Raw genomic sequence first — 25,599 nt, 5'->3', positions numbered from 1 at the left:
CACCCCGTCGTCTCACGAGACGACGGCCTCGGCCTGTCTCTTGCCTGCGAGGGTGCTTTGTGCAAATCTTACCTCACAGAGACGGCTCCTGGAGACGCGTTGTACGTGCCCTGAGCGGGCCTAGTCCACAGCGTCTCCTCCAGGTCTGGCCCATCGTGACTCAGTTCCAGTTGCTGCCCAACACCACGCATTGGAATCTGTGTGTATATATCTAGGGCAGCAAGGCAAAACGTCCGTCCCTTCCTCGTCTTCGTCCTTCCGTGACACTCACCAAGGGCGGCGGTGCTTCCTCCATTTTCCGGAGACCCCGGCCGGCCGGACGCTGAAGCCGTGAAGCTACCTAGGTCGCCACCAAGTCAAACCAAAGCCTCAGACCCTCAGTCAGGTATATCTTCTTTTTTTTGTGTAGAAAAACATATATAGTCTACTCGCCACAGATGCAATACTCGAAGCCATTTGGCTACATTTTAGGCCTTGTTTAGATGTGAATATATCCACCTTAGTCTATGTGTTGGAGTAGATTGAGGCTACTTTAATCCACTCCAATGCACATGAATTAAATTGGATATATACATGTGCATCTCAACAAGCTCTTAGTTAATTTTTTGAGAATTGTTCTCTATGCCGAATACATATCCATGGAGAACAAATTTGTTGTGCGTCCTCCATTTCTTTTCACTTAAAACGTAAAAGATAGTCTTATGGGCCTCCACTATGTAGGCCGACTCTAGTTTTTGACCCTTGAGTATAGTCTGTAGGAGTTTCTCTTTCTTTCTTTCTTTTCTGAACTTTCAACTATTGTACCATATATTTACTTTCCAACCTTAGGTTCTATTTGTATTTATTTTGGTGACGCGTGACACAAGCGTGGCGTTGTGGGCAAGGCTAAAATATTTTGTACAAGTGAAACAAAGGTAATGCAGCAATGACCTAGCTAGCTACTCCCTTCATTTCAAGAGATATAGGCGCATAAATTAACATTCCGAAAAGGGCCAAGGCATCAACTTTGACCATACATTAGTTAAAATATATGTATTTCTAGCGCGCAAAAGATGTATATAAGTGTTATTCTACGCTCTAGGTGTAGAATACTATTCTACATCAAACTATTATACTAAACAAAATTCAGTAATGTTTAATACTTGCGTTTCAGTATTTTTCATGAATGATACTGAACATTGTTTAGTACTGCTCAGTATTTTTTCTTCTCGGTTTTGACTTGCGATGTAGAATAATATTCTACACCTAGGGTGTAGAATAGCGCTATATACATACATATATATTGAATATTTTTACATGATGGGCTTGGCCATTCGATTGTTTTAAATTGTCTGAATTTTTCTGACGACCATTATCCATTGCAGGAATTCAGTAGTGATCTCTGAGGATGGCGACCACCACCACCAAGCTTAAGATGAAGCTCCTTATCGACACCAAGAAAAATCGCGTGTTGTTCGCTGAGGCAAATAAGGACGTCGTGGACTTCCTCTTCTCCCTTCTCGACCTCCCGGTTGGCACTATCGTCGATATGCTTGGTTCCAAGTACATGTGCGGAAGTGTTGGCAACCTTTATGCCAGTGTGTGGGATCTCGATTACGACTACATCCATCCCAGCGCCGACAAGATAGACCTCCTCCGGCCCAAGGTGGTGCCGTCGCCCGCGAGCACCAGCCGCAGCTCCCCTTTACTTCTGGCGCCATCGGACCGGCAGCGGTTCTTCAGATGTACATTTAGTGACCACTGCGACAACTACGTGACGAATAAGAGCACTACTAACTGTCCGAGCTGCCACCGTAAGATGACGAGGGAAGTCGAGTATGTTGACGGCTCCGGAGGGAATGTGCAGAAGGCCTCCTCTTCCAAAGGATTCGTGCAGGCGGCGGTGACGTACACAGTGAGGGACGACCTCACGGTGACGCCCATGTCCAACATCTCCAGCATCACGCTGTTCAGCACCCTCAGAGTGACAGACTTCAGCGCGCTCCGGGAGAAGACCGTCTGGCTTGGCTACAACGAGGTGACCGATGGATCGGTCCATGCATGCATCTACAATATTATTACGCAGATCATTGTTCTCTGTCTCTTTTTGATTGCAATGGTCTTTGCAGGGTCTGCAGATTCTTAAGGCGTCACTGCAGTCCAAGACCGTCCTCACGGACGTTTTCCTCAGCATGTCCTCACGTGTTCGCTTTGAAGCTTAAGCTCAACCGTGAACCTGTCCATGTCTGCCTGAGTTGCATTATATTGCTCGAGATTTGGTTGGTCATAACTTGGTGTATTTGATTTTTGCGACGACCCGTTAGACTCTTGTTTGGCTTTGTAGTATGCGTGCAAACTGTTAGTGAGTGCTGGTAACGACTCTAGTCTTCTGGGTTGCGTAATATGCTACTTTTTCCCCACTTCGTGATTTGCTGACTGATGATGAACCATTGTTGGTGATGCCCACTAGCTAATAAGCAGTATACAAGGACTGATAGCTTGCCATGTCCGTGGTTACATCCCAGGGCTAGTCCCATACAATACATTGCCATGCATGTCAGGCCGACAGAAACGCAGTGCAGGGAAATTGAAGAAGAACAGGAAGGGTAGCAGAAGAACAGAAATTGGGGATGATCGGAGGAGGACAGATTGTATTAGGAAACTTGTTCCATTCTTCCTTGTCCCTTGCCCTACCCTCTCAGCTTGCTTTATTAAGGCCTTGTTTAGATCTTTTTTTTTAGATTTTGACACCGTAGCGCTTTTGTTTTTATTTGACAAACAACGTGTCTAATCATGGAGTAACTAGGCTTAAAAGATTCGTCTCGTGATTTACAGATTCTTAAAACCTTGGCGTGCCCCTGTCGCTCCTCCACTTGCTGTATCGGCCAGTGGTGGAGCCACTGTCCCCTAGCCAGAGGATGTTCAGAGCATCCTCTTCTTTTTCCCGTTATAAATCTCATCTCACCGAGCGCCGTCATCTTTCTCATCTCAAGGAGCCTGATGTCTATCTGTGTAAATCTATATATACACTCGTTTAAACTACTCGATGGCTATTTTTTTGTCTTTAAAGTGGTATGACGAGTTTTTTTTGGTATACCAAAACTTTGACTGAAAGAGGAGTGTCAAAGCAATTTGTTTACGAAATCACAGTCCAAAGCAAAGCAACTACTTATACTGGTTTAGCTCATGTTTTTCTTTTTTAATTAGTAAGTAGTTTGACGGACGCATCGATTGTTTGTGGCTGGTCACACGGCTCTGGTGCATCGGGCCACTCTCAATTATATTGTGTGGTTCCGAAAAACTATCTAGGGCTCTTCTCGTATGAGCAGGCGCCGGAGAGTCATACAAGATAGAAAAAAGAAGTTGCTGCAGCTTGGCTTTTTAATTGGGGAACAGCACAACGGCAAAGACCCAATGTGCTAGCGCTGAAGGCTAATAACGTTTTAACATTTGAGTTTATAGATTCTAAACAATTAATTGCATTCACCTAGTAGTATGCGGCTATGTAGTAACGTGCCAGCAGTACCACTACCAGCTTGCCGCAGTAAACGCATTGCCTTTGGGTTTCGATTAATCTTAACGGCAAACACCCAATGTGCTAGTGCTGAAGGCTACTAACGTTTTAACATTTGAGCTTAGATTCTAAACAATTGCATTCACCTAGTAGTAGCAGCAATGTGTTTAGGTGATTAATGATTGATCGTCTGATACCCTTTCTAAAGTATATGGCCATATGGGTTCTTTTTTTGTGCACGCTCAGGGTGCTGACAGGTGGACGTTGACAGAAAATGTTTTGTGGAGTAAGCCTCGTGGAATTTTTATATTTCTTTATATAAAAACTTCATACCAAAAAATTGCAAAACTATACTACTGCCGCCGATTGAACTTGTATAGGGATAACATTTATACAAATATTAATTGTAGATACCTAAGAGATCTATATAGTCCTGTAGTTTGCAATATTTTCGTTTAAAGTCATCTTCGTATCTAAATAATCAATTTAATGTATAGTTCTACAAGTAGATACCTGAACATTATATCACTTTTTTAGGTATCAAAATGGCCTTAAATGAAAAGGTTATAAAACTACAAAGTAGTAGAGATCAGTTTTTCTCTATAAGTTTAATATAAATTCTATCTTTATCATCTGAGTAAAAGCTAGGATTTTTAGAAAATGTGCTGACAGAGATGACGATAGTTCAACGAGCATATGCATATATGCGCTGGACGTGCGGAATGAATTATTATAAAAGGCCTTTAGTTCAATTTTTTTTGAAAAATCGACACGGTAGCACTTTTGTTTGTATTTGATAAATATTGTCCAATCATGGACTAACTAGGGTTAAAAGATTTGTCTCGTCAATTTCGACTAAACTGTACAATTAGTTTTTATTTTCATCTATATTTAACAATCTATGCATACGTCTAAAGATTCGATTCGATGTGACGAGGAATCTAAAAAAATTTGCAAAATTTTTTAGAACTAAACAAAGCCTAAGACTATCTCCAACAATCCTCATCCAAAATACAAGACTCATTTGTCCTTTGGGTAGCGCTACAGGTAAAAGGTTTCATACCTATTTTTAGTCTTCTCCAACAACAAGACCTAAAAGACAACACTCTCTGCAAATGGGTCTCGAGGAGAGAGGATACCCAAATTTGGGTTATGCCTCTCCTGATACCCAAAGTGGGTCTTCTGTATGGGTCCTCTGTTGGAGGCTATAGATATTGTGTTGGAGATCCATTTTGGGTTTGGGTTCCCAAATGGCTCTCCTGTTGGAGATAGCCTAAGGGTGCAGTAGTTCATATAGACACAAGAGGCGGGCAGCAGACCTGTTGGGCCCTTAGCGGGCAAAACCTCACATCCTGAATCAGTTCCAGTTGCAGCCCACCACCACACGGTTGGAAATCCGTATAGACAATTAATGGTTAGGATCTAGGGCAAAACCTCCGTCGTCCTCTTCCTCGTCTTCCTTCCGTACGTGACGCTCGCGCCAAGGGCGGCCGGTGTTTCTTCGATTTCTTTGATTTTTTCTTTTCAAAAAACTGTTTTCCTCCATCTCCGATCGGAGAACCCCGGCCGGACGGCCGGACGTTGAAGCCGTGAGGAAGAACCAAAGCAAGGACGCCAACCAAGAGATCGACCAAGTCAACTCAAGCCGATCGTCCTCAGGTACGCGTACGTAGCCCTAGCACTCCAATCCAATGATATAGAATATCATGATGCGCGCGCGTTTAAACTGAAATCTCAATCCATCTCTTCAAATCCACCTTATATTATTATTATAATTTCTCAACAGTTTGTGCGATCTTGGCGATCTATATATAGGTGTCGTCTTAACTCTTATCTTAACATATATAGGAGCTTGTCTTTTCTTTTTCTGTGGAAAAACATATAATCCATCTATCAGGCTGTCACAGATGCAATGCTCGGAACCATACTTTAGTTAATTTCTGAGAAATGTTCTTTCATTTTTCCCTAAGGCCGGGATACATACCTTTGGAAAACCAATTTATTGTGCGTCCCTCCATTTCTTTTCACGAAAAAGATAATCTTATGGCCCACTGTATGCGCAGGACGACTCTAGCATTTAACAATTGAGTATAGTGTATACAAAGCTAATCTTCTGACCCTATACTATATCTAGGACTCTAATTTCTTAACTCTCAGTTACTGAACCCATTTACTTAGGTTCCACGCCTTCAGAGCACAGGAGTGTCATAGAAATTATGTATAATTTTACATAAAAATAGTTCATTTTCTTTGGAAAAACGCAATATACAGAAAAAAAACCCACGTTCCAAAGTACCCATTATCCCCATATATTGGTTTGCGTGATGTGACATATTAGTGTGGCGTTATGGGAAGGGTAAAATATTTTGTATAAGTGAAACAAAGCTAATGCAACAATGCCCAGGCCTGTTTGGATCTCGTCCTCTAAATTTTGGAGCTCTAAAAACTTTAGAGCAAGCTTAGCTCAGTTTTAAGGCCTGAAGTATGGGTAGCTAGTAGCAAATCACCTTTCGCAGTCTGCCGCCCTAGGTCGCACATCATGGAAGATGTCGCCTGCCACTGCACGCACCGACCGAGTGCTCGTTCTCGGTAGCCATCAGTTGCGGGCTCGTTCTCGACCGCCACCATGCGCCAATAGCCTTTGGTTGTTTGCTTGTTCTCTGTTATCACCGGAACCCTATCACCTCCAGACTAAGATCTAGATCTTGGCGACGACTGGCGAGGAGGGCGCCGGCAGCGACTAGAGGCAGAGGCGACGGCGTGTGGGGAGGAGCAGGGAGGGGCGACGGGCAGAGGTGGAGGCATCGGCGTGTGGGGAGGAGTAGGGAGGGGCGACAGGCAGAGGTGGAGGCATCGGCGTGTGGGGAGGAGCATGGAGCGGCGGCACTGTGAGGGAGACCGAGGGATAGAGGGACTCATGCGTGGGGGAGAGATCGTGAGCATTGACTGATATGAGGAATTTGGGTGTCAACGTAGTCCTCCTCTCCCTATGTTTTTCTATTTCCTATTTTTTTTCTTTTCTTTTTCTCTTTTTTTGAACTGCTTTTTTCTCTGGTATCTTAGATTATAAATAAAAATCATCGAGAGGAATTGTATTTCTTCTTTCTATTTATGAAATTGTTTTAATTCCTTGGCTTTTCTGAAGTTTCACCTAAAATCTTTCACAATTCTTATTAACTGCGTTGATGCATCACTGATTAGTGTTAATGACTACCTAACACATAGGATGTTATGATTACTTTGATTTTAAACATTATTAGTTTACGTTTAAGATTTACCATAGAGGTGCCAAAATGATCCGTAACGTCTAACCATGATGATAACTTAACCAGTCATCATAGATATATCACTTCAAAAATAAATTGTCAAACATGATAGAATTCTATGACGATATCTTAAAACGTCACATGTGAACCGTCATGTATAAGGATTTTTCTTGTAGTTAGTGGGACAAATAAAGAATAATAGGGTCATAAAATTACAATGTCGGTTAAACTTCAGTTTACTCCATATCAAATTGATTTGGCTTCTGAAATGAATTATATATGTGTAGCTAACTCCTTCAGCTGCAATTTACTTAAGTCTTTCATTAATTTACAAAGTTTGAAAGCGGAGTCCCTATTTACAAAATTGCTTCACTCAATTCAATAAAAAAACTCTCACCTATGTGTAGGATATTTTAATACCTTATTAAGAAATTGATTTTAGTATAAATTAGAGTTAATCCATAATGTTGTATTAATTTTCAAAAGTTATTTTTGGAGACAAATATACTGTATTTTCCAATGTACGTGATGTATTTACTATTATGAAGTACTACAAGGAATGGTGCTTTACATGACGATCACTTTGGTCACAACCAGTCAAAAATACGTCACAATTAACTTACCATGACGATCAAAAAATCTATCATATATCTCACGTCATACATTTACTGGACCTAATTAAGGCGTCATAGATTGCAATTTGTGATCGTCTTGCATTAGTTGTGTATCTTCTATAACCAGCCCGTATCCAAGCCCAGATCCAAACCATAGTGACGAAAAAGAACATCACAAATTATTGCCAAATTTTCACAGCATTGTTACAGTTTGTTTTTATATCACAAATTTGTGCCACATCATCACAACATCGCTACAAGACACTGCTCATCATTTTTATTGATACATCAACATTTGTTTTTGTATAAATTTTCACACAAATTATTATTGGCTTGTACAACGCTAACTCATCATTTGCTAACAAAATCTTTCGAAAAGAGCCGGTGAGCACTACAATCCTCTTGCTGCACCAAACTATTTCTAGCTCGTTCTGACCTGAAAACAGAAACAGGAAACACACTCATATGACATATGAAAATACAGCAGAATTAAATAAGAAACTCCTAAATTACTTATACCTATATTACGTCTTTAGAAGATACCAATGGCCTCGCAGAATCATAGACACAGGCTACTTCTGAATCCCCATCAATTTCCTGCAAACAAGCAATACACAAGATCTCTACGATATTATTCACACACAAAAAAGATCTCTACGATCTTTACGCACAGGAGGAGAAGGAGCAATAGATATGATTTGTCGCTGACCTGAAGTCAATGAAAATCGGAGTCCTATCTCTCTTCCGGGCAGCGGCGATGGTACAATCCCGTGGCTCACCGTACCTACGCTGGATGTGGGAGGAGAGGAAGGAAGGGAGGGATGAGCTGCTGGATCTTCCTAACCGCGCGCTGATAGCCACGCACTGCCGAGGGAGAGGGTGGGAGCTCGCCGTACCTGCAAGATCTGAGGGGAGACGGAGGGAGGCCGCCGGATTCGAGCCATGGCGCCCCGCTCGTCGGCAGTACGCGTGGTGACGACGCAGCGTATCGATGACGACCCAATTCTACGTGCAGCGCGCCATGGAGAAGGGGCTGGGTGTCGGCCGGTGGTCTTGCAGCGCCCGACACCGCACTCGCGACTCGCGACGGGGAGAGAAGCAACACCGTAAGCAGCTGCTGGCATCCTCGGTTGGGCGGCGGCTGCAGGAGCGGAGGGCGTGGGGATGATGTGCTGGGCTTAGGGTTTCACAAATCAACATATACTGAAGTCCCTGTTGTCAAGTGTCCACCTCGAAGCAATATAAGATGATGAGGCAAGTCATATAAGTACGTTTACGTGTTTGCCTACCATTTTAATCATCACTTTAATTGCCTTGGCTATTTAGTTCAACAAGCTAAAGTGCATTAGCTACTTAATTAAGGCAAACATGTGAGCACGGAGCCAAGGTTGTGACAAAAAAAAGTAAACGTGTATCAAATTTTTATTAAGACAAATGTGTCATTATCAATCCAATTTAATATGAATAAATGTTTTATTTATATTTTATTAATTTACTAATCTAAAATGAATATATATGTCTTGGGCTCGATATCCAATACTCTTGATCTTGCATCATTTTGCAAGGGAATAACATCTGTGACGTCCATCAGTGACGACAACTAAACCAGTCATCATAGATTTATCATCTCAGAAATAAAACGTCACAGATAGTAGAATTCTATGATGGTTTTTTAGAACGTCACCAAAAATCGTCATGTAAAGCCTCATTTCTTGTAGTATTTCCTAATTTTACAAATCCGTTGCGAAATTGAGCGAGGTTGAAAATGTGATAGTTCCTGTAGTCAAGAGTTGAAAAAGGAATGTATCGCAATTGCGAGTTGAAAACCAGAGCCAATCCATAGTTGAGAGTTGTAAAATGGTCTTGTTTTTTCTCGTTTTTTTTGTAATAAGGGATGCATATATTCAAATTTCACAATCTTTGGCCGATACTATCCCAATATACACAGTGTGTGTGATATAAGTTTCAATTGGAATCATATTTGAAATACTATATATCTCATAACATGTCCATGATTTTATATATAAATACTATATATAATGTAGTTCCGTAGTCCATACTATATATTGTGCAAAATAGAGGAACTAGAAGATTTGTTTGTCCTTTTTACATGCATGAGTCACATCATATTATATCCATCCTGAATATTCTTCTTTTGCTTGCTTGCTTGTTTCCTGTAATTTTGCTGTAATCTTGTAACTCAGGGGTTTGCCCTTTTAATAAAGCATCTGTAGGGGCCTCGGCCCCTCTAGTATTCTCAAAAAATTTACATGATGCATATGTCTTGTGTCTTGGCCATCTGATTGTGTTAAATTGTCTGAATTTTCTGACAACCATATATTTCCCGTTGAATCCTGAATATTTACATGATGCATATGTCTTGGCCATTTGATTGTGTTAAATTGTCTGAATTTTCTGACAACATATATTTTCCGTTGAAGAAACCGAGTTGAGATCTCTGAGAAGAATGGCGTCCACCACAACCACCACCACGCTTAGCATGAAGCTCCTTATCGACACCAAGAAAAATCGCGTGTTGTTTGCTGAGGCAGATAAGGACGTCGTGGACTTCCTCTTCTCTCTTCTCGCCCTCCCGATTGCGACGATCGTCGGCAAGCTTGGAAAGGAGTCCATGTGCGGAAGCTTCGGCAACCTCTACGCCAGCGTGGAGAATCTCGACTACAAACTCGTCCTGCCGGGCGCGGAGAAGAAAACGCTCCTCCAGCCCACGGTCGTGCCATCGGCCGCAACCACCAGCACTAGCTCTCTCTTGCTGCCGCTGCCGGCGCCCCGGCCCGAGCCGCCAAAGAGCTTCTTCAAATGCAGCGAGTCCGGCGACTACTACAACGCCCGTTGCAGAGAGTACGTGACGGACAGTAGCAGAGCGAGCTGTCCGAACTGTGGGAAGAAGATGACTAGGGCACTGAAGTATGTTCCTCCTCCTCCGGCGGCGGCTGACGGCACCGGCGGCGGGCAGAGTGCGCAGATGGGATCCTCCACGGGAGGTGCCATTGCCATTGCCAAAGGGTTCGTGCAGGGGGTGGTGACGTACACGGTGAGGGACAACCTGGTGGTGAACTCCATGTCCACCATCTCCAGCATCTCGCTGCTCAACACACTCGCCGTTACAGACTTCGCCGCGCTCCAGGAGAAGACCGTGCAGCTTAGCTACACCGAGGTGATCGATGAATCGATCATCAGTTGATCTTAATTATATATGCGCACCATCGCTGCCTCTTCTCTAGAGAGGTAGATTTTGTCTGAAATAAAACACTGGTTTTTAATTTGCAGGGCCTGCAGATTCTCAAGGCATCGCTGCAGTCCAACACCGTGCTCACTGACGTTTTCCTCAGCAAGAAGCGTCCTCGCCGTTGTGCTTGAAGCTGAAGCTCAGCTGTCCATGTCTGGCTGAGTTGCTCGTCAATTTAGTTGCCACTCCTAATTTAATTAGTGATGATTCATATGAAGTTAGAGAGAGATTTGCTTTATTTTTGCACACTGATTTAGGAAAGTTCAGACCTCCTCTTCTGCCCTGACCAGAGGTTGAAGAGGCCGACCTCCTCCTCCTCCATGGCCTCAGTAGTCTGCTCCTCTACCTCGGTAGCCTTCTCTTCCTACTCCTTGAATATTGGCAGCACCTTGAATATTGGCAGCAATATCATAGTGTTTCTCAAGCTTCTTAAGTGTCTCACAGAATAATCTCAAAAAAAAAGTGTCTCACAGAAGCAGTTAGATCCTATGTTATCAAGCAAAATACACACATTATTGTTTTACCAAATAAATGAATGAAAAGATAATATAACTACAAAACAACACAATCAGTACCGTTTGTGCAAGCTCCTGACGTCATTATAACATAAGCTCCAAATCTTAAACATTTTGCAATTCTCCCAACATCCTTTCTCCAAAATCCATCAAATTGAAATTCACCAAACTCAGGCTTGACTTTTTAATTGCTAAAAAAACATTGAACTGCGAGGAATGAAGCCTGCAAACGATCAGTAACGAACCTTGATCCATCCAAGGAAATAATTGCAACTAATCAACAAACTATTTGATACAGATAAAAACTGAAAAATTAATAGAAATCTACAGTAATTGATATCCCACGTGCAGGAGAGCCACTGCTGAGCAGAGCAACATAATTAGTCACCTAAAACTGAATCTTGATGCCACTGTATCTTCCAATGGCACACAAGTTTTTTTTTGACAGCCAACAACTTTATTATTAGCAGCAGCGTGCTGCAAGAAGTGTTACATCGTGCAAGTCTACAATTAGTGTTACATCGTGCAAGTCTACAAATTGTAGAACTTGAGAAACAGAGCAATGGTCATAGCCATGCTGATGGGAACACATTGTTTGTAAAGAAGATCCCTGTGAGCTACGAGCCTGGCGTGCTAAGGCATCTGTTGTGGTGTTGTTATTTCGATTGATCTTGATGAGACGAGCTGATATGGTATTGGTGAGGTTAAGATAAGCCTGGGTGAAAGGTTTAATTCTCCAATCAGGTGGATCCGAGTGGTTAGCGGAATTTATAAAGTTCACCAGTTGCTGACAATCAGATAGGAAGTTGCATTCTGTGATGTTCAGATTATGTATAATCTTGATGGCAAGCGCCAGACTTGCCGCCTCCGCCATGAGCACTGAAGTGCATGCAAGCAGTCTCGCCTTGATGTAGATTGCTTGGGTCGGTTGGACCTGCAGATTGAGTATGAAGACACCAAGACCCGCTATCCTAGTTTGATTGTTGGGCTGATCCGACCAAGTTGAGGCATCGACGTAACACCTGGTTCCTTGGAGTAAAGGTGGTGCTACAATTGTGTACCTATTCATCATGGTTGCCTGTTGCATAAAATTTTGCGCACCTGTAGTTGAAGGCCTTGGAGGTTGGACCGTTGCAGTAGTGATCGCGGTGTGCATATTAGGTCCTAAATCTGTATTTTTAGCCGCCGGTAGGATTGCTTGATTGTGGGTGTTTAGGTGAGCAGCCGCAGCGTTGTGTACCTACAGGGGTGTCCATGCTTTGTGGTGGAAAAGTTTATCATTTCTTGCTTTCCAGATATACCACAATATAGTTAGGATTTTGCAGAAAAGAATATCAGAGGTAGCATTGTTTATCAATGTTTGCAGAATAGTTTGGACCCCATCAGATTCTTGAGGGAGAGTATCAGTATGAATAGACGGGGAAAAGGATAACCATACCGCACGTGGGAGCTGGCAGTGGAAGAAGAGGTGGGCATCATCCTCTATTGCAGCACAAGTGGCACAATGTTCATCAATATGGTTTGAGAACCTGGCTGTTCTGTCGGCAGTGGATAGGGCTCGTCGAATGAGTCTCCATGTAAATGTCTTAATAAGTGGCGGCAGATGCTTGGTCTTCCATGCTCGATTAAGGATCTGGTTGACTTGTGGAAGAATGCTACGGGATCCTTGCTGATGTAGTTGGACAGTGTTCTGTTCTGCCAGGTACCTATAGATCTCTTTTGTTGTGCAGACACCATTCTTGGCTGGGATCCAACGAAGGATGTGCTGATGATTAGAAGAGACAGGATGAGTCGATGTGATGGTCTGCACAGTTGGGACATCAAAAACAGTGGTTAGCAAGGGAATATTCCACGTTCGAGAGTTAGGTAGCCAGAGGTCAGATGCTGTTGCAGGTAGAGGATGTATTGTGACCGGTAATTCAAGTGGGAATCCGATTACAGATACTGCAAAGGAATCGATTGAACAAACCCTTCCCTAATTCATAATTTCACACGATGAAACTAAATTGGGAATTGTACCCTCACCTTTCACTAGGATGAACATGATCCCCTTCAAGACAAATTTCTCTAACTCCAAAACCAGATAAATCTCCAAACATAAAAGCTTAAATCTCTAACAACAATATGATATGCAGAGCCTAAATAGTTAAATGTTGTGCGTGCCGGATAGTATTTGTAGAACATAGCAAATGAGAGGACTTTGAAGAACAACAAAAATAAATCACCCAGTAGGCCTTTGAGTGCATTAAAACATAGGCAAGTCTCTTTCACCAGTATAGGCCCATTCACCTATATGAAGAACATGATATATATTTTAACCGGATTATAAAGATCAAACAAATCTTGAGCTTTCATTTAACAGATCCTAAGGGCATCATATGCACAAGAGAAACGAAACTCAAACAGAAGTTCACTTGGAATAATTCAAGTTTGTGTAACCTGGGAACACATCAAATGTTTTTTCCCATTAAAGAAGATAGATTAACAGCTTGTCTAAACTGCAAGCTAGCGATGACACAGTAGATGGAACCATTGGTGTAGAATCTATGCGATCAAAATCCATAGGAATAAGGGTTAGGGATCAGTAAAGAAGAATAAGAGACTGCACGTTAGAAACTAACATTGTGGCCACCAGGATTCTGCTATCATTGACACTATGCTTCTGCAAACTGTCAATGCCTTTATCGCCAGCAACACGGTGCATATGGGAGCCACCACCATTACAGCTTCTCAAAAAACCCACTGCTTGATCCAATTCATCAAACCAATAAAATATGGATCAAAATTGGAGGATACTGGTACTACTACGGACCTGAAGCGATGGCGGTGAGCAAGTGGCCGCACCTGAAGCCCGCCGCGTCCTCCATCGCGCCCTCACACCACTCCATCTCCGTGTACAGCAGTGCCGGCTTGGGATCCAAATCCTCCATATAGACCCTCGTGTGCCCTCGCACTATGCGCGCTCCACAAGCCCCACGGCCGGATGTCGTCGTCGCCACCCTGCGAAACCCTAGCCCCATGGCTGGGCGCCGCCGCCGCAGCGCGAGCCCCACTGGAGGCACCCACCATGCCCAACCACATCAGCAGGAAGCGAGAGATGTGCGCGCCATTGGAGGAGGCCGTGCCACCACATCGGGGAGACAGAGGGGAGGGAGGGAGGGAGGGAGAGACACGCGTGCGGCTAGGGGAGAGGAGTCGTCCCGCGAGACCGGTTGTGCGGGAGAGGGGGCGTCGAGGAGAGGGAGGGTCACGCATGGGGTGTGTGCGGGAGTGCGGGACGAGATGATGGGTGAGTGATGAGGTTTGATCTGAGGAATCTAGTCCATTAGATTTGAGTGAGTAAGAGAAAGAAGATGTGAGAGTGGATCTCGTCCCTTTATATTTTAAAGATCGTTAGGTTTTAAGTGTATTTTTTGGCCACATATTAAGCTTAGGGATTATGCTGAGTTACTTTCTTGTATTTATCAAAAACAGGATATCTTAGGCAAAAACGGGATTCTGGAAATACAGACGGACAAACGTTTCACTGTGTTCGGTCCCGCTCCTATTTCACTTTGTCCTATTTTCGATCTCATTTCTGTTTATCCTATAAAAAACAAAAACAACCACAAAAATGCAATATACAGTTGCGGACGGAACGAGATTTCCTGTGCCCGTTTTTTACTTTACCTGGGCCATGGGGACAAGATTGATTTTCGTGAGCCCCTATCGTCAGTTTAAGAATGAGCAATATCACTTCAACTGGCTGCAATGTCCCTTTTTTAAGGAAACAGAACTGCGAATGTCCCTTCAGGCCTCGTTTATGGTTTCCTCTTTGAAATGTTTTTTTTTAAATTGTAGCACTTTTTTATATTTGATAATAATTATCGAATCATTAATTAACTATATCAAAAAATTTGTCTCGTAAATTATAGATAAATTATATATTTAGTTATTTTTTTATCTATATTTAATATTCTATACATGTAACGTAAGATTTAATATGACGTGAAATTTTAAAATGTTTTTAGTTTTTGGGTAGAACTAAATAAGGCGCCGGTTTAGTTTCTAAAAATTTTAGGATTTTAACTACCGACACTACTAAAATGATGAAGTTTTCCTAGTGTTTTTAGTTAGTAATAAAATACTACCATTAGTCAAAATACTAGGAAATCCTCATTAGGAAGCATTTATTAGGAAACGTTTATACTAAATTTTGAATGCTAAAACACTAGAAAAACTGCATATCAGGCCTTGTTTAGTTCCAAAATATTTTGCAAATATTGTCCAATTATGGACTAACTAGGATCAAAAGATTCGTCTCGTCAATTCCGACCAAACTGTGCAATTAGTTTTTATTTTCATCTATATTTAATACTCCATGCATACGTCTAAAGATTTGATGTGACGACGAATCTGAAAAATTTTGCAAAATTTTTGAAGAACTAAACAAGGCAGTCAATTCAGGACTCAGTGTTCAAGCGTGTTATCCGGGAGGTGGAGAATGCGATGTAAATTTTTCTTTTGCAAAATTAACACCGTAAAATCAACACTGTAGAGTATCTAGGTTAAAAAAAATCGTCTCACCGATTATAGACAGATTATATAATTAGTTATTTTTTAATTATATTTAATGCTCTATGGCTTCATGCATATATTGTAAGATTTGATGTGACAAAAAATTTATAAAATTTTATAAAATTTTTAAGAAATTAAACAAGGCGTTATTAAAAACAATTTATGGGAGCTGGTTATATCTCTTTTATCTTCCTATTACAGAGTCAACATGAGCCGGTAAAAACGATTCTCCAGTTCCCATGAGATTAGGATAACAGATTCGTCTCGTTAATTAATCATCATTTACATAATTAGTTTTAAAACTAGTTCACGTTTAATTATTCTAATTAATGTCGATCTTGTTTGGCAGGGTTTTTCTAGAGGTTTTACGAGCTATTTGAAGCCATTTTATGCCAAACATGATAAATTGAAATGGCTACACCAGATAAAGTCTCTAAAAATATGCTCTCACATAGCTTTGAGGTGTCACGGAGCCAAAAATAGTGGCTTGTGCCGTTTTATGAGAGCATATTTCAAAGAATGAACTATTTTACCAAACGATTTATCAAAGCGGCTCTAACTCTACTAATAAAGTTTTTTTATGAAGCTAAAGCCTCTCAAAAACTTCACTACTGAAGTTGGAGCCGTGCCACATAGAGCCAGATATAATACTAATTTTTTAATACTAAAGATCCAAACACCAAATAGGTCCAATGACAAAAAAAAGAAAAAAATAGTTTTACCATCTCCTACTCTACGGCAGTCCCGATGCTAAAAACTACATATACTGTCTACGTCTATTAATTTTTATAGACACTATATATAGAAACTATGGTCCCAATATATGGTTTTTATAGAAAATTTTTTTATTCGATCATATTCGTTCTCTCTCCATTCTCAACCAATTATATTAGTTCATATTTTGGATCTCGTGTAGACATAGTTTTTAACTTTGGCCTTGTTTAGTTCACCCAAAAACAAAAAAAACTTTTCTAGATTTCCCGTCACATCAAATACTATGGCACATGCATGTAGTATTAAATATAGATGAAAACAAAAACTAATTGCATAGTTTGCTTGTAAATCGTGAGATGAATCTTTTAAGCCTAGTTACTCCATAATTAGACAATGTTTGTCAAATAAAAATGAAAGTGCTACAGTCTCAAAATCCAAAAAAAAAAAATTGGATCTATTCCACCCAAAATCCAAAAACTTTTCAAGATTCTTCGTCATATCAAATCTTTAGCACATGCATAGAGTACTAAATGTAGACGAAAATAAAAATAATTTCATAGTTTGTCTGTAAATTTCGAAACAATTTTTTTAAGTCTAGTTAGTTTGGCCTTGTTTCCTTGCAAAATATTTTACAAAATGTGAATAGTATCAATTTCGTTTGTATTTGATAAATATTGTCCAATCATAAACTAACTAGGCTCAAAAGATTCGTCTCGTCAATTTCGACCAAACTGTATAATTAGTTTTTATTTCCGTCTATATTTAATACTTCATGCATACGTCTAAAGATTTGATGTGACAGGGAATCTGAAAAATTTTGCAAAATTTTTTGGGAACTAAACAAGTCCTTTATGATTGAACAATATTTGTCAAATACAAATGAAAATACTACTTAGGCCTTGTTTAGATACGAAAAGTTTTTGGATTTTGACACTATAGCACTTTCATTTTTATTTGATAAATTTTGTCCAATTATGGAGTAACTAGACTTAAAAGATTTGTCTCGCGATTTACAAACAAATTGTGCAATTAGTTTTTGTTTTCATATATATTTAATACTCCATGCATATGCTGCAAGATTCGATGTGACAGAAAATCTTCAAAAAATTTTAGGCCCTGTTTAGATTGCTGATGAAAATTTTTTGGGTGTCACATCGGATATGTCGAAAGGATGTCGGGAGGGTTTTTTAAAAACTAATAAAAAAACAAATTACATAGCTTGTCAGGAAACTACAAGACAAATCTATTAAACATAATTAATTTATCATTAGCACATGTGGGTTACTGTTGCACTTAAGGTTAACATGGAGTAACTAGGCTTAAAAGATTCGTCTCGCGATTTTCAACCAAACTGTGTAATTAGTTTATTTTTTATGTATATTTAATGTTCTATGCATGTGTCCAAATATTCGATAGGATGGACGAAAAAATTTTGGGTGGAAAACAGTGTCTAAGTTTTTTAGGAATCTTGAAAACAAAGCCACTAGTGATAGGAGAGATCGGCAGAACCAACGCAAGTGTAGGTACCAGATGTGTACCACTATTGCCACAGCTAGGCTCGCAAGGTCTGATCTAGTCATTGTAGGCAGGAGGTATTGCTGACTTGCTGTTCATGCAGATAGGTAGCTGTGTTCATGCGCTTGCTGTGCTGCAGTTTTATACAAAACCAATGATGTGACATGTTATACTCTTTGTTTTGCCTACTAATCAACAAACACCAGATAATTGAGCTAAGTTAATTAGACACCACTAATGTTATATATACCATACATAATACGATTAATACTACTCCATGAAATATCACTTAGTTGCCTTTTACATGTCATCTTTTACTACTAAGGCCTTGTTTAGTTAACCTCGAAAACTAAAAACTTTTCAAGATTCTACGTCACATCAAATCTTATGGCACATGTATGAAGCACTAAATATAGTTAAAAATAAAAATTGATTACACACCTGTAAATCAAAAGATGAATCTTTTAAGTCTAATTAGTCCATATATAAAAAATATTTACCACAAACAAACGAAAGTGCTACAGTAGCCGAAATCTTTTCATTTCGGCAACTAAACAAGGCCTTAGTGATGTCGCTAAGAACTAGTGTTTTTGATCCATGCTAGTTATACACATAAATAAATTAATCAAGATTTTTTTACTAAATTTATTTAGAACATACATACACTGAGGCCTTGTTTAGTTCAAAAAAACTAAAACCTTTTCAAGATTCCTTGTCATATCGAATCTTGCGGCACATATATTGAACATTAAATATAGATAAAAACAAAAACTAATTACACAGTTTACCTGTAAATCGCGAGACGAATCTTTTAAGCCTAGTTATTACACGATTGGACAATGTTTGTCAAATAAAAATGAAAGTGATACAGTATTAAAATTCAAAAACCTTTTAGATCTAAGCAGGCCTGATAGGGTGATGCATGTCTACACCATGCTAGAAATGGTCATCTCATCTAGAAGCTAGGCCTTGTTTAGTTCACCCTAAAAACTAAAGTTTTCAAGATTTTCCGTCACACCGAATCTTGTGACACATGCATGAAACATTAAATATAGACGAAAACAAAAACTAATTACATAGTTTAACTGGAAATCACGAGATGAATCTTTTGATCCTAGTTAGTCCATGATTAGATAATATTTGTCACAAACAAACGAAAGTGCTACAGTACCGAAAACTTTTCACTTTTCGAAACTAAACAAGGCCCTAGCCCTTTGGCATGAATAGACTGCTAGGTTGTAGTAGCGCTAGCTGGTACGTGTTTTCATGAACTCATAGTCAGGCCTTGTTTAGTTCACCCCAAAAAGTAAAAAGTTTTCAAGATTCTTCGTCACATCAAATCTTGCGGCACATGCATGAAGCATTAAATATAGACAAAAGCAAAAACTAATTACACAGTTTAGCCAGAAATCGCGAGACGATCTTTTGATCCTAGTTAGTCCATAATTGGATAATATTTGTCACAAACAAACGAAAGTGCTATAGTACCGAAATCCAAAATCTTTTCGGAACTAAACAAGGCCTGAGTGTATCACTATTTATAATAGCAGGAACAACTATGATTAGGAGTTGCTAAAGAAATAAACGAGTAAAGGCTAGACCGTGTTTGTCAACTAACCTTCTTAAACTGAGCTAACTGATCTGATTTTATACTCTATATTACCTAAAACGGTTCATAACTGACTAATATGACATACAAAATGATATCGTCGCCATCTGGGTAGTTAATAGGTGCACTCAGCCAAAGACAAAGACAACCAGCCCTGAAATAGTGATGGTCCATGTGAAGGATTCACATAAGTAGGGTGTTTGCTAAAATGGTTGTCAAATGAAGGTTATAAAAATAATTTTTGGCGGGTGATGCTGACGATAAACCTTTGTACTAATTATTACAATTAATGCTTGGTTCTTCCTATATTTATTTCTCGCACATGTTATTCTCTTTATTATTTTTTGTTGAGCACGTATAAATATATTAATTTATATTTAGGGCCTGTTTAGATTGGAGATTAAAAATTTTTAGATGTCACATCGAATATGTCGGAAGGATGTCGGGAGGGGTTTTTAAAAACTAATAAAAAAACAAATTACATAGCTCGTCAGGAAACTGGAAGACAAATCTATTAAGCATAATTAATCTATCATTAGCACATGTGGGTTACTGTAGCACTTAAGGCTAATCATGGACTAACTAGGCTTAAAAGATTTGTCTCGCGATTTTTATCCAAACTGTGCAATTAGTTTATTTTTTTTATCTATATTTAATGTTCTATGTATGTGTCCAAAGATTCGATGTGATGGATGAAAATTTTTTGGATAGAAAACTAAACAGGACCTTAATGCTCTAAGATTTGATATGACGTGAAATTTAAAATATTTTTAGTTTTTGGTGGAACTAGTTCCTAAAAATTTTAGGCTTTGTTTAGATGCGAATTTTTTTTGGATTTCGCTACTGTAGCATTTTCGTTTGGTTATGGCAAACATTGTCCAATCATAAACTAACTAGAGTCAAAAGATTCGCTTCGTGATTTACAGGCAAACTGTGTAATTAGTTTTGGTTTTCGTATATATTTAATGCTTCATGCATGTGCCGTAAGATTCGATGTGACGGAGAATCTTAAAAACTTTTTGGTTTTTGTTTAGATACACCAAAAAATCCAAAACTTTACAAGATTCTCCATCATATCGAATCTAACGACACATGCATGAAACATTAAATATAAATAAAAAAGATAACTAATTGCACAGTTTACCTGTAAATCACGAGACAAATCTTTTAAGCCTAGTTGCTCTGTGATTAGATAATGTTTATCAAATAAAAACGAAAGTGTTACAGTGTCATAATTAAAAAAAAAAATTGGATCTAAAGAAGGCGTAAATAAGGCGCCGGTTTTGACTACCGACTACCGCAGTACTTTGGTTTGACTCCGATCCCTTCCAGCGATGGCGCTGCCAACCTTGCGACGTGCGCGGCGTGCCTTCCATTCGTATCTGCCCTTGCACGTCCTTTCCCATCAAGCATCAAACCAGTCAATTCAGGACTCAATGTTCAAGCGTGTTATCCGGGAGGTGGAGAATGCGATGAATTTTTTTTAACAAAATTAACAGTCTAAAATCAACAACGTATCACTTTCGTTTATATTTAATAAATATTATTTAATCATATACTAACTAGATTTAAAAAATTCGTCTCATAAATTACAGACAGACTATATAATTAGTTATTTTTTAATCTATATTTAATGCTCCATGGCTTATATATATGTTGCAAGATTCTATGTGACGAGGAATTAAAAAAATTTACAATTTTTTTAAGAAATTAAACAAGGCTTTATTAAAAGCAATTTATGGGAGCTGGTTATATCTCTTTTATCTTCCTCTTTCAGAGTCAACATGAGCCGGTAAAAACGATTCTTCAGTTCCCATGAGATTAGGATAATAGATTCATCTAATTAATAACCATTTGCATAATTAGTTTTAAAATTAGTTCACATTTAATTATTATAATTAATGCCTAAGATCTTGTTTGGCAGAGTTTCTCTAAAGGCTTCACGAGACATTTGAAGCCATTTTCTGCCAAACATGATAAAATGAACTGGCTCCACCAGACGAAGTCTCTAAAAACATTCTCTCACGTAGCTTTGAGGTGCCAAGAAGCTAAAAATAATAGCATATTTTAAAGAAGAAACTGTTTTGCTAAACAATTTATCAATACAACTCTAGCTCTAATAACAGAGTTTTTTATGAAGCTAAAGGTCCTTAGAAACAGTTTCTGTAGTGAAGTTGGAGCCGTGCCAGGTAGAGCTAGATGTAATACTAATTTTTTTAACTAAAGATCCCAACACCAAATAGGTCCAATGACAAAAAAAAAGAAAAAAATAGTTTTACCATCTCCTACTCTACGGCAGTCCCGATGTTAAAAACTACATATACTTTCTACATATATTAATTTTTATAGACACTATATATAGAAATTATGATCATAATGTATAGTTGTTATAGAATAATTTTTTATTCAATCATATTAGTTCTCTCTCCATTCTCAACCAATCATATTAGTTCATGTTTTGGATATGGTGTAGATATGGTTTTTAATTTAGGCCTTGTTTACTTCACCCAAAAACAAAAAAAACTTTTTAAGATTTCCCCTCACATCAAATCTTATGACACATGCATATAACAATAAATATAGATGAAAATAAAAATTAATTGCACAGTTTACCTGTAAACCGCAAGACGAATCTTTTAAGTCTAGTTATTCCATAATTGGACAATATTTTTCAAATAAAAATAAAAGTGCTACAGTACCAAAATAAAAAAAATGGATCCATTCCACCCAGAATCCGAAAACTTTTTCAAGATTCTCCGTCACAGCAAGGTCTTGTTTAGTTTAAAAAAATTTAAAGATTCTCCGTCATATCAAATCTTACATCACATGCATGGAGTATTAAATATAAACGAAAATAAATTACACAATTTACCTGTAATTTACAAAACAAATTTTTTAAACCTAGTTAGTCCATAATTGGGCCGTGTTTAGTTCGCGAAGGAAAAAATTTCGCGACACTGTAGCACTTTCATTTGTTTGTGGTAATTATTGTCCAACCATGGACTAACTAAGCTCAAAAGATTCGTCTCGTAAATTTCGACCAAACTGTGCAATTAGTTTTTATTTTCGTCTATATTTAATACTCCATGCATGCGTATAAAGATTCGATGTGATGAGGAATCTTGAAAATTTTTGGGTTTTTGGGTGGAAGTAAACAAGACCTTGAACAATAATTACCAAATACAAACGAAAGTGCTATGGTACCCAAAATCCAAAATTTTTGTCAACTGAACAAGGCCCACATCTTTAGACGGAGCATTAAATGTAGATGAAAATAAAAACTAATTGCATTGAACAATATTTGTTAAATACAAATAAAAATGCTACAGCCTACAATGGCTAAATTCAAAATCTTTTCGAAACTAAACAAGATCTTAGACTCGATTTCTATAATTTTCGCTCTCTTTCTCTTCGTAACTATCTTACCATGTCTTAAAAATTATAATAGTTTTTGCACTTAAGGCTTTGTTTAGTTTCTAAAAATTTTCAAGATTTCTTATCACATCGAATCTTTCTACTTATGTATGAAGTATTAAATATAAATGAAAATGAAAACTAATTATACAGTTTATCTGTGATTTGCGAGACGGATCTTTTGAGCTTAATTACTCCATAATTAGATAATAATTGTTACAAACAACGAAAGTGCTACGGTAGCCAAAGCCAAAAATTTTCGCGAAGTGAACAAGGCCTAAATTTTCCTTAGGGTACTCACTATGCAGACTCTACCATAGAGTCTAAAGTTATTTATTAACTCGAACAATGTGGACTTAGAGTCTAAATAAGACTTGGAGTCTTATTTATTCTACTTCTTTCTTCAATAAATATGATGCCACATCAGCAAAATACTATAAATAATATGTAATTAATTGTTTTAGACTGAATCTTGCATTGTGAGGGCACTCCCAATGATAGAAACTACATATACCTATTAATTTTTATAGACACTATATATAGAAACTATGGTCCAATAGATAGTTTCTATAGAATTTTTTTTTATCCAATTACATACATTCTCTCTACATTCTTAGTCAATCATATCACTTCATGTCTTGGATTTTGTGTAGACATGGTTTGTAACTTAGACCTAGTTTCTATGATTTTTGCTCTCTCTCTCTTCAATAACTCTCTTACTATATCAGCAAAATACTTAGATGACAATGCAATTAATATCTATAGAAACCACGATGATTTCTACATTAAAAGTGCTCTGAGTGCCTTACAGGACACACTACAAAGAAGAGTCCTGCCAAACGGGGAGCAGCAGCAGCAGAGCACTCGCACCAGCGCCCCCAAGGCCAACATGGCAACACCGTAGCTCCACCTCCCGCTCCACAAATAAAGCTACCTCTCCAGACTCCAGTCGCCGCTCTCCTTCGGTACGTACTTCCTCAGGCGTCTCCCTGCTCGGCTGCTCCCATTTGTCCGCGCAAGCGTAGCCTCGGAGGAGCCGTCATATTCTCTCGGCTTCGTCGGTACGCCTCGCCACTTCATCGCGCCGTTTCGTCGCCCGCCTGCGGAAGTGCGGATCGTGTCGCGTGTTCTTGCCTGTACCGGCCCGATTTGCTAGATTAGATTTGGTTCCTTCTTCCTTCGATTCGATGTGTTCTTGGCGTTGCGGCCTGGCCGCCTGGCTTGGGTTTTCCTACGGCGGCGAGGATGCGTCATCGCCGTCTGATTTCTTGCATTTTCGGTGCTGGTCCTCCGTTTGGATTGTTCTGTGCTCTCGTGCTCATCTGCTTGCCCGCCTTGCTCGCCTAGGTGCCCGCCTAGGCGCCCATTCTGCAAGGCGATGGGGGTGCGTCTGGACATCTAGGCGACGCCTTAGAACTATGAATGCATGTCATCATGTATTCAGAATTTTAAAGCATTATCAGATTTTACATTGCAAAAATATTCATGAAGGTCTCTTCACCTAAAACCACTCTAAATTTGAGCGAGTGGTTGCAAATTGGATGGTTTTAATAGCCTGGAAGTTGAAAAAAAAATGAATCGTATTACAGTTGGGAGTTGAAAACCAGATCCAATCCATAGCTCAGAGATTAAAAAAATTATCTTTCTTTCACCCAGACCCAACCCCAGGCTGAGTTATAATTCTAAAAAATAATCATTTAATAACTCTTAAAAAGACCATTTTATAACTCCCAGCTTTGGATTGGATCTTGTTTTCAGCTCCCAGCTGTAAGATGATTCATTTTTCAACTCCCAGGCTATTAGAACCATCCAATTTTATAACTTCATAATCTTTGATCGATATTGGCTCAACAATTTATACAATTTGTCTTATAAGTTTGATATCATTAGGTTCATACTTTAAAATTGTAATACTTTGTCATAATATTATCATCTTTAAGTCAATGGAATGCAAGGGATATGATGTAGTTTTGATGTCCGCACTCTACACTGATAAAGTTAGAGGGCCTAGAAGAATTGTTTCTCTTTGACATGAGTCGGATCATATATACTACATCTTGAAGATGCACATGCATGGTAGCTTTGCCGTTGGCTGTGTTAAATTCTTGTAACTTTTCAAACACAATGGTTTGTAGTTACAGAAATTGAGTAGTGATCTCTCGGAATGGCGACCACCACCATGATCCTTAAGATGAAGCTCCTTATCGACACCAAGAAAAACCGTGTGTTGTTCGCTGAGGCAAACAAGGACGTCGTGGACTTCCTCTTCTCTCTTCTCGCACTCCCGGTGGCCACAATCGTGAAGATGCTCGGAAAGGAGTCCATGTGCGGAAGCGTTGGCAACCTCTACGGCAGCGTGGAGAATCTCGATTACAGCTATGTCCCAAGGTCCTGCCGTCGGCCGCAAGCACCAGCCGCAGCTCCCTTTTGCTGCCGCCACCCTCGTCCGGGCAGACCTTTGGCCTTGTTTAGTTCCAAAATATTTTGCAAAATGGACAGTGTAGCTTTTTCGTTTGTATTTAACAAATATTGTCCAATCATGGACTAACTAGGCTCAAAAGATTTGTCTCGTCAATTCCGACCAAACTGTACAATTAGTTTTTATTTTTGTCTATATTTAGTACTTCATGTATGTGTCTAAAGATTCGATGT

The 25,599-nt window shown here is 39.2% G+C and overlaps 3 protein-coding genes and 1 long non-coding RNA gene across 10 annotated transcripts; 2 read left to right on the top strand and 2 right to left on the bottom strand.

Annotated features, from left to right (window-relative positions):
- On the top strand, positions 1,388-2,201 carry LOC8059133. Its single transcript, XM_002457281.1, has 2 exons — positions 1,388-2,017; positions 2,109-2,201. Exons 1-2 carry the CDS (start codon positions 1,388-1,390, stop codon positions 2,199-2,201), a joined length of 723 nt encoding a protein of 240 aa, XP_002457326.1.
- Positions 7,605-8,162, bottom strand: LOC110433456. The gene is made up of 3 exons (XR_002450881.1): positions 8,083-8,162; positions 7,893-7,970; positions 7,605-7,809 (listed from the first exon to the last, which is right to left on the bottom strand). It is a non-coding gene; the product is annotated as an uncharacterized LOC110433456 (long non-coding RNA).
- On the top strand, positions 9,841-11,047 carry LOC8059132. Its single transcript, XM_002457280.2, has 2 exons — positions 9,841-10,551; positions 10,665-11,047. Exons 1-2 carry the CDS (start codon positions 9,841-9,843, stop codon positions 10,752-10,754), a joined length of 801 nt encoding a protein of 266 aa, XP_002457325.1. The 3' UTR covers positions 10,755-11,047.
- On the bottom strand, positions 10,548-14,337 carry LOC110433530. 7 transcript variants are annotated; one of them, XR_002450977.1, is made up of 5 exons: positions 13,951-14,316; positions 13,760-13,880; positions 12,577-12,942; positions 11,199-11,345; positions 10,548-11,109 (listed from the first exon to the last, which is right to left on the bottom strand). XR_002450977.1 is itself a non-coding variant. In XM_021455852.1 (4 exons), the coding sequence occupies exons 1-3, from the start codon at positions 14,156-14,158 to the stop codon at positions 12,621-12,623; spliced, it is 651 nt and encodes a 216-aa protein (XP_021311527.1). In that variant the 5' UTR covers positions 14,159-14,316; the 3' UTR covers positions 11,573-12,378; positions 12,577-12,620. The 7 variants fall into 7 exon arrangements, 3 of the variants coding, with proteins under 3 accessions (XP_021311527.1, XP_021311526.1, XP_021311528.1); XR_002450976.1 differs by lacking the exons at positions 10,548-11,109; positions 11,199-11,345 and adding an exon at positions 11,573-12,160 and having other exon boundaries at positions 12,240-12,942; XM_021455852.1 differs by lacking the exons at positions 10,548-11,109; positions 11,199-11,345 and adding an exon at positions 11,573-12,378.

This window comes from Sorghum bicolor, chromosome 3 (genome assembly GCF_000003195.3).
Source record: "Sorghum bicolor cultivar BTx623 chromosome 3, Sorghum_bicolor_NCBIv3, whole genome shotgun sequence".
NCBI lineage: Eukaryota > Viridiplantae > Streptophyta > Magnoliopsida > Poales > Poaceae > Sorghum > Sorghum bicolor.
The sequence above is the reverse complement of the archived record's forward strand: the minus strand, read 5'-3'. Positions and strand labels throughout refer to the sequence as shown.

What these genes read in the sequence shown, in the direction of transcription:
- LOC8059133 (XM_002457281.1), top strand. Translation starts at nt 1,388, where the DNA reads ATGGCGACCACCACCACCAAGCTTAAGATGAAGCTCCTTATCGACACC. An exon ending in TCTGGCTTGGCTACAACGAG is followed by an intron (nt 2,018 to 2,108) that starts GTGACCGATGGA and finishes TGGTCTTTGCAG; the next exon opens with GGTCTGCAGATTCTTAAGGC.
- LOC8059132 (XM_002457280.2), top strand. Translation starts at nt 9,841, where the DNA reads ATGGCGTCCACCACAACCACCACCACGCTTAGCATGAAGCTCCTTATC. An exon ending in TGCAGCTTAGCTACACCGAG is followed by an intron (nt 10,552 to 10,664) that starts GTGATCGATGAA and finishes TTTAATTTGCAG; the next exon opens with GGCCTGCAGATTCTCAAGGC.
- LOC110433530 (XM_021455851.1), bottom strand. Translation starts at nt 14,158, where the DNA reads ATGGGGCTAGGGTTTCGCAGGGTGGCGACGACGACATCCGGCCGTGGG. An exon ending in GCTCACCGCCATCGCTTCAG is followed by an intron (nt 13,881 to 13,950) that starts GTCCGTAGTAGT and finishes TGGATCAAGCAG; the next exon opens with TGGGTTTTTTGAGAAGCTGT. An exon ending in AGAATCCTGGTGGCCACAAT is followed by an intron (nt 12,943 to 13,759) that starts GTTAGTTTCTAA and finishes CCAACTGTGCAG; the next exon opens with ACCATCACATCGACTCATCC.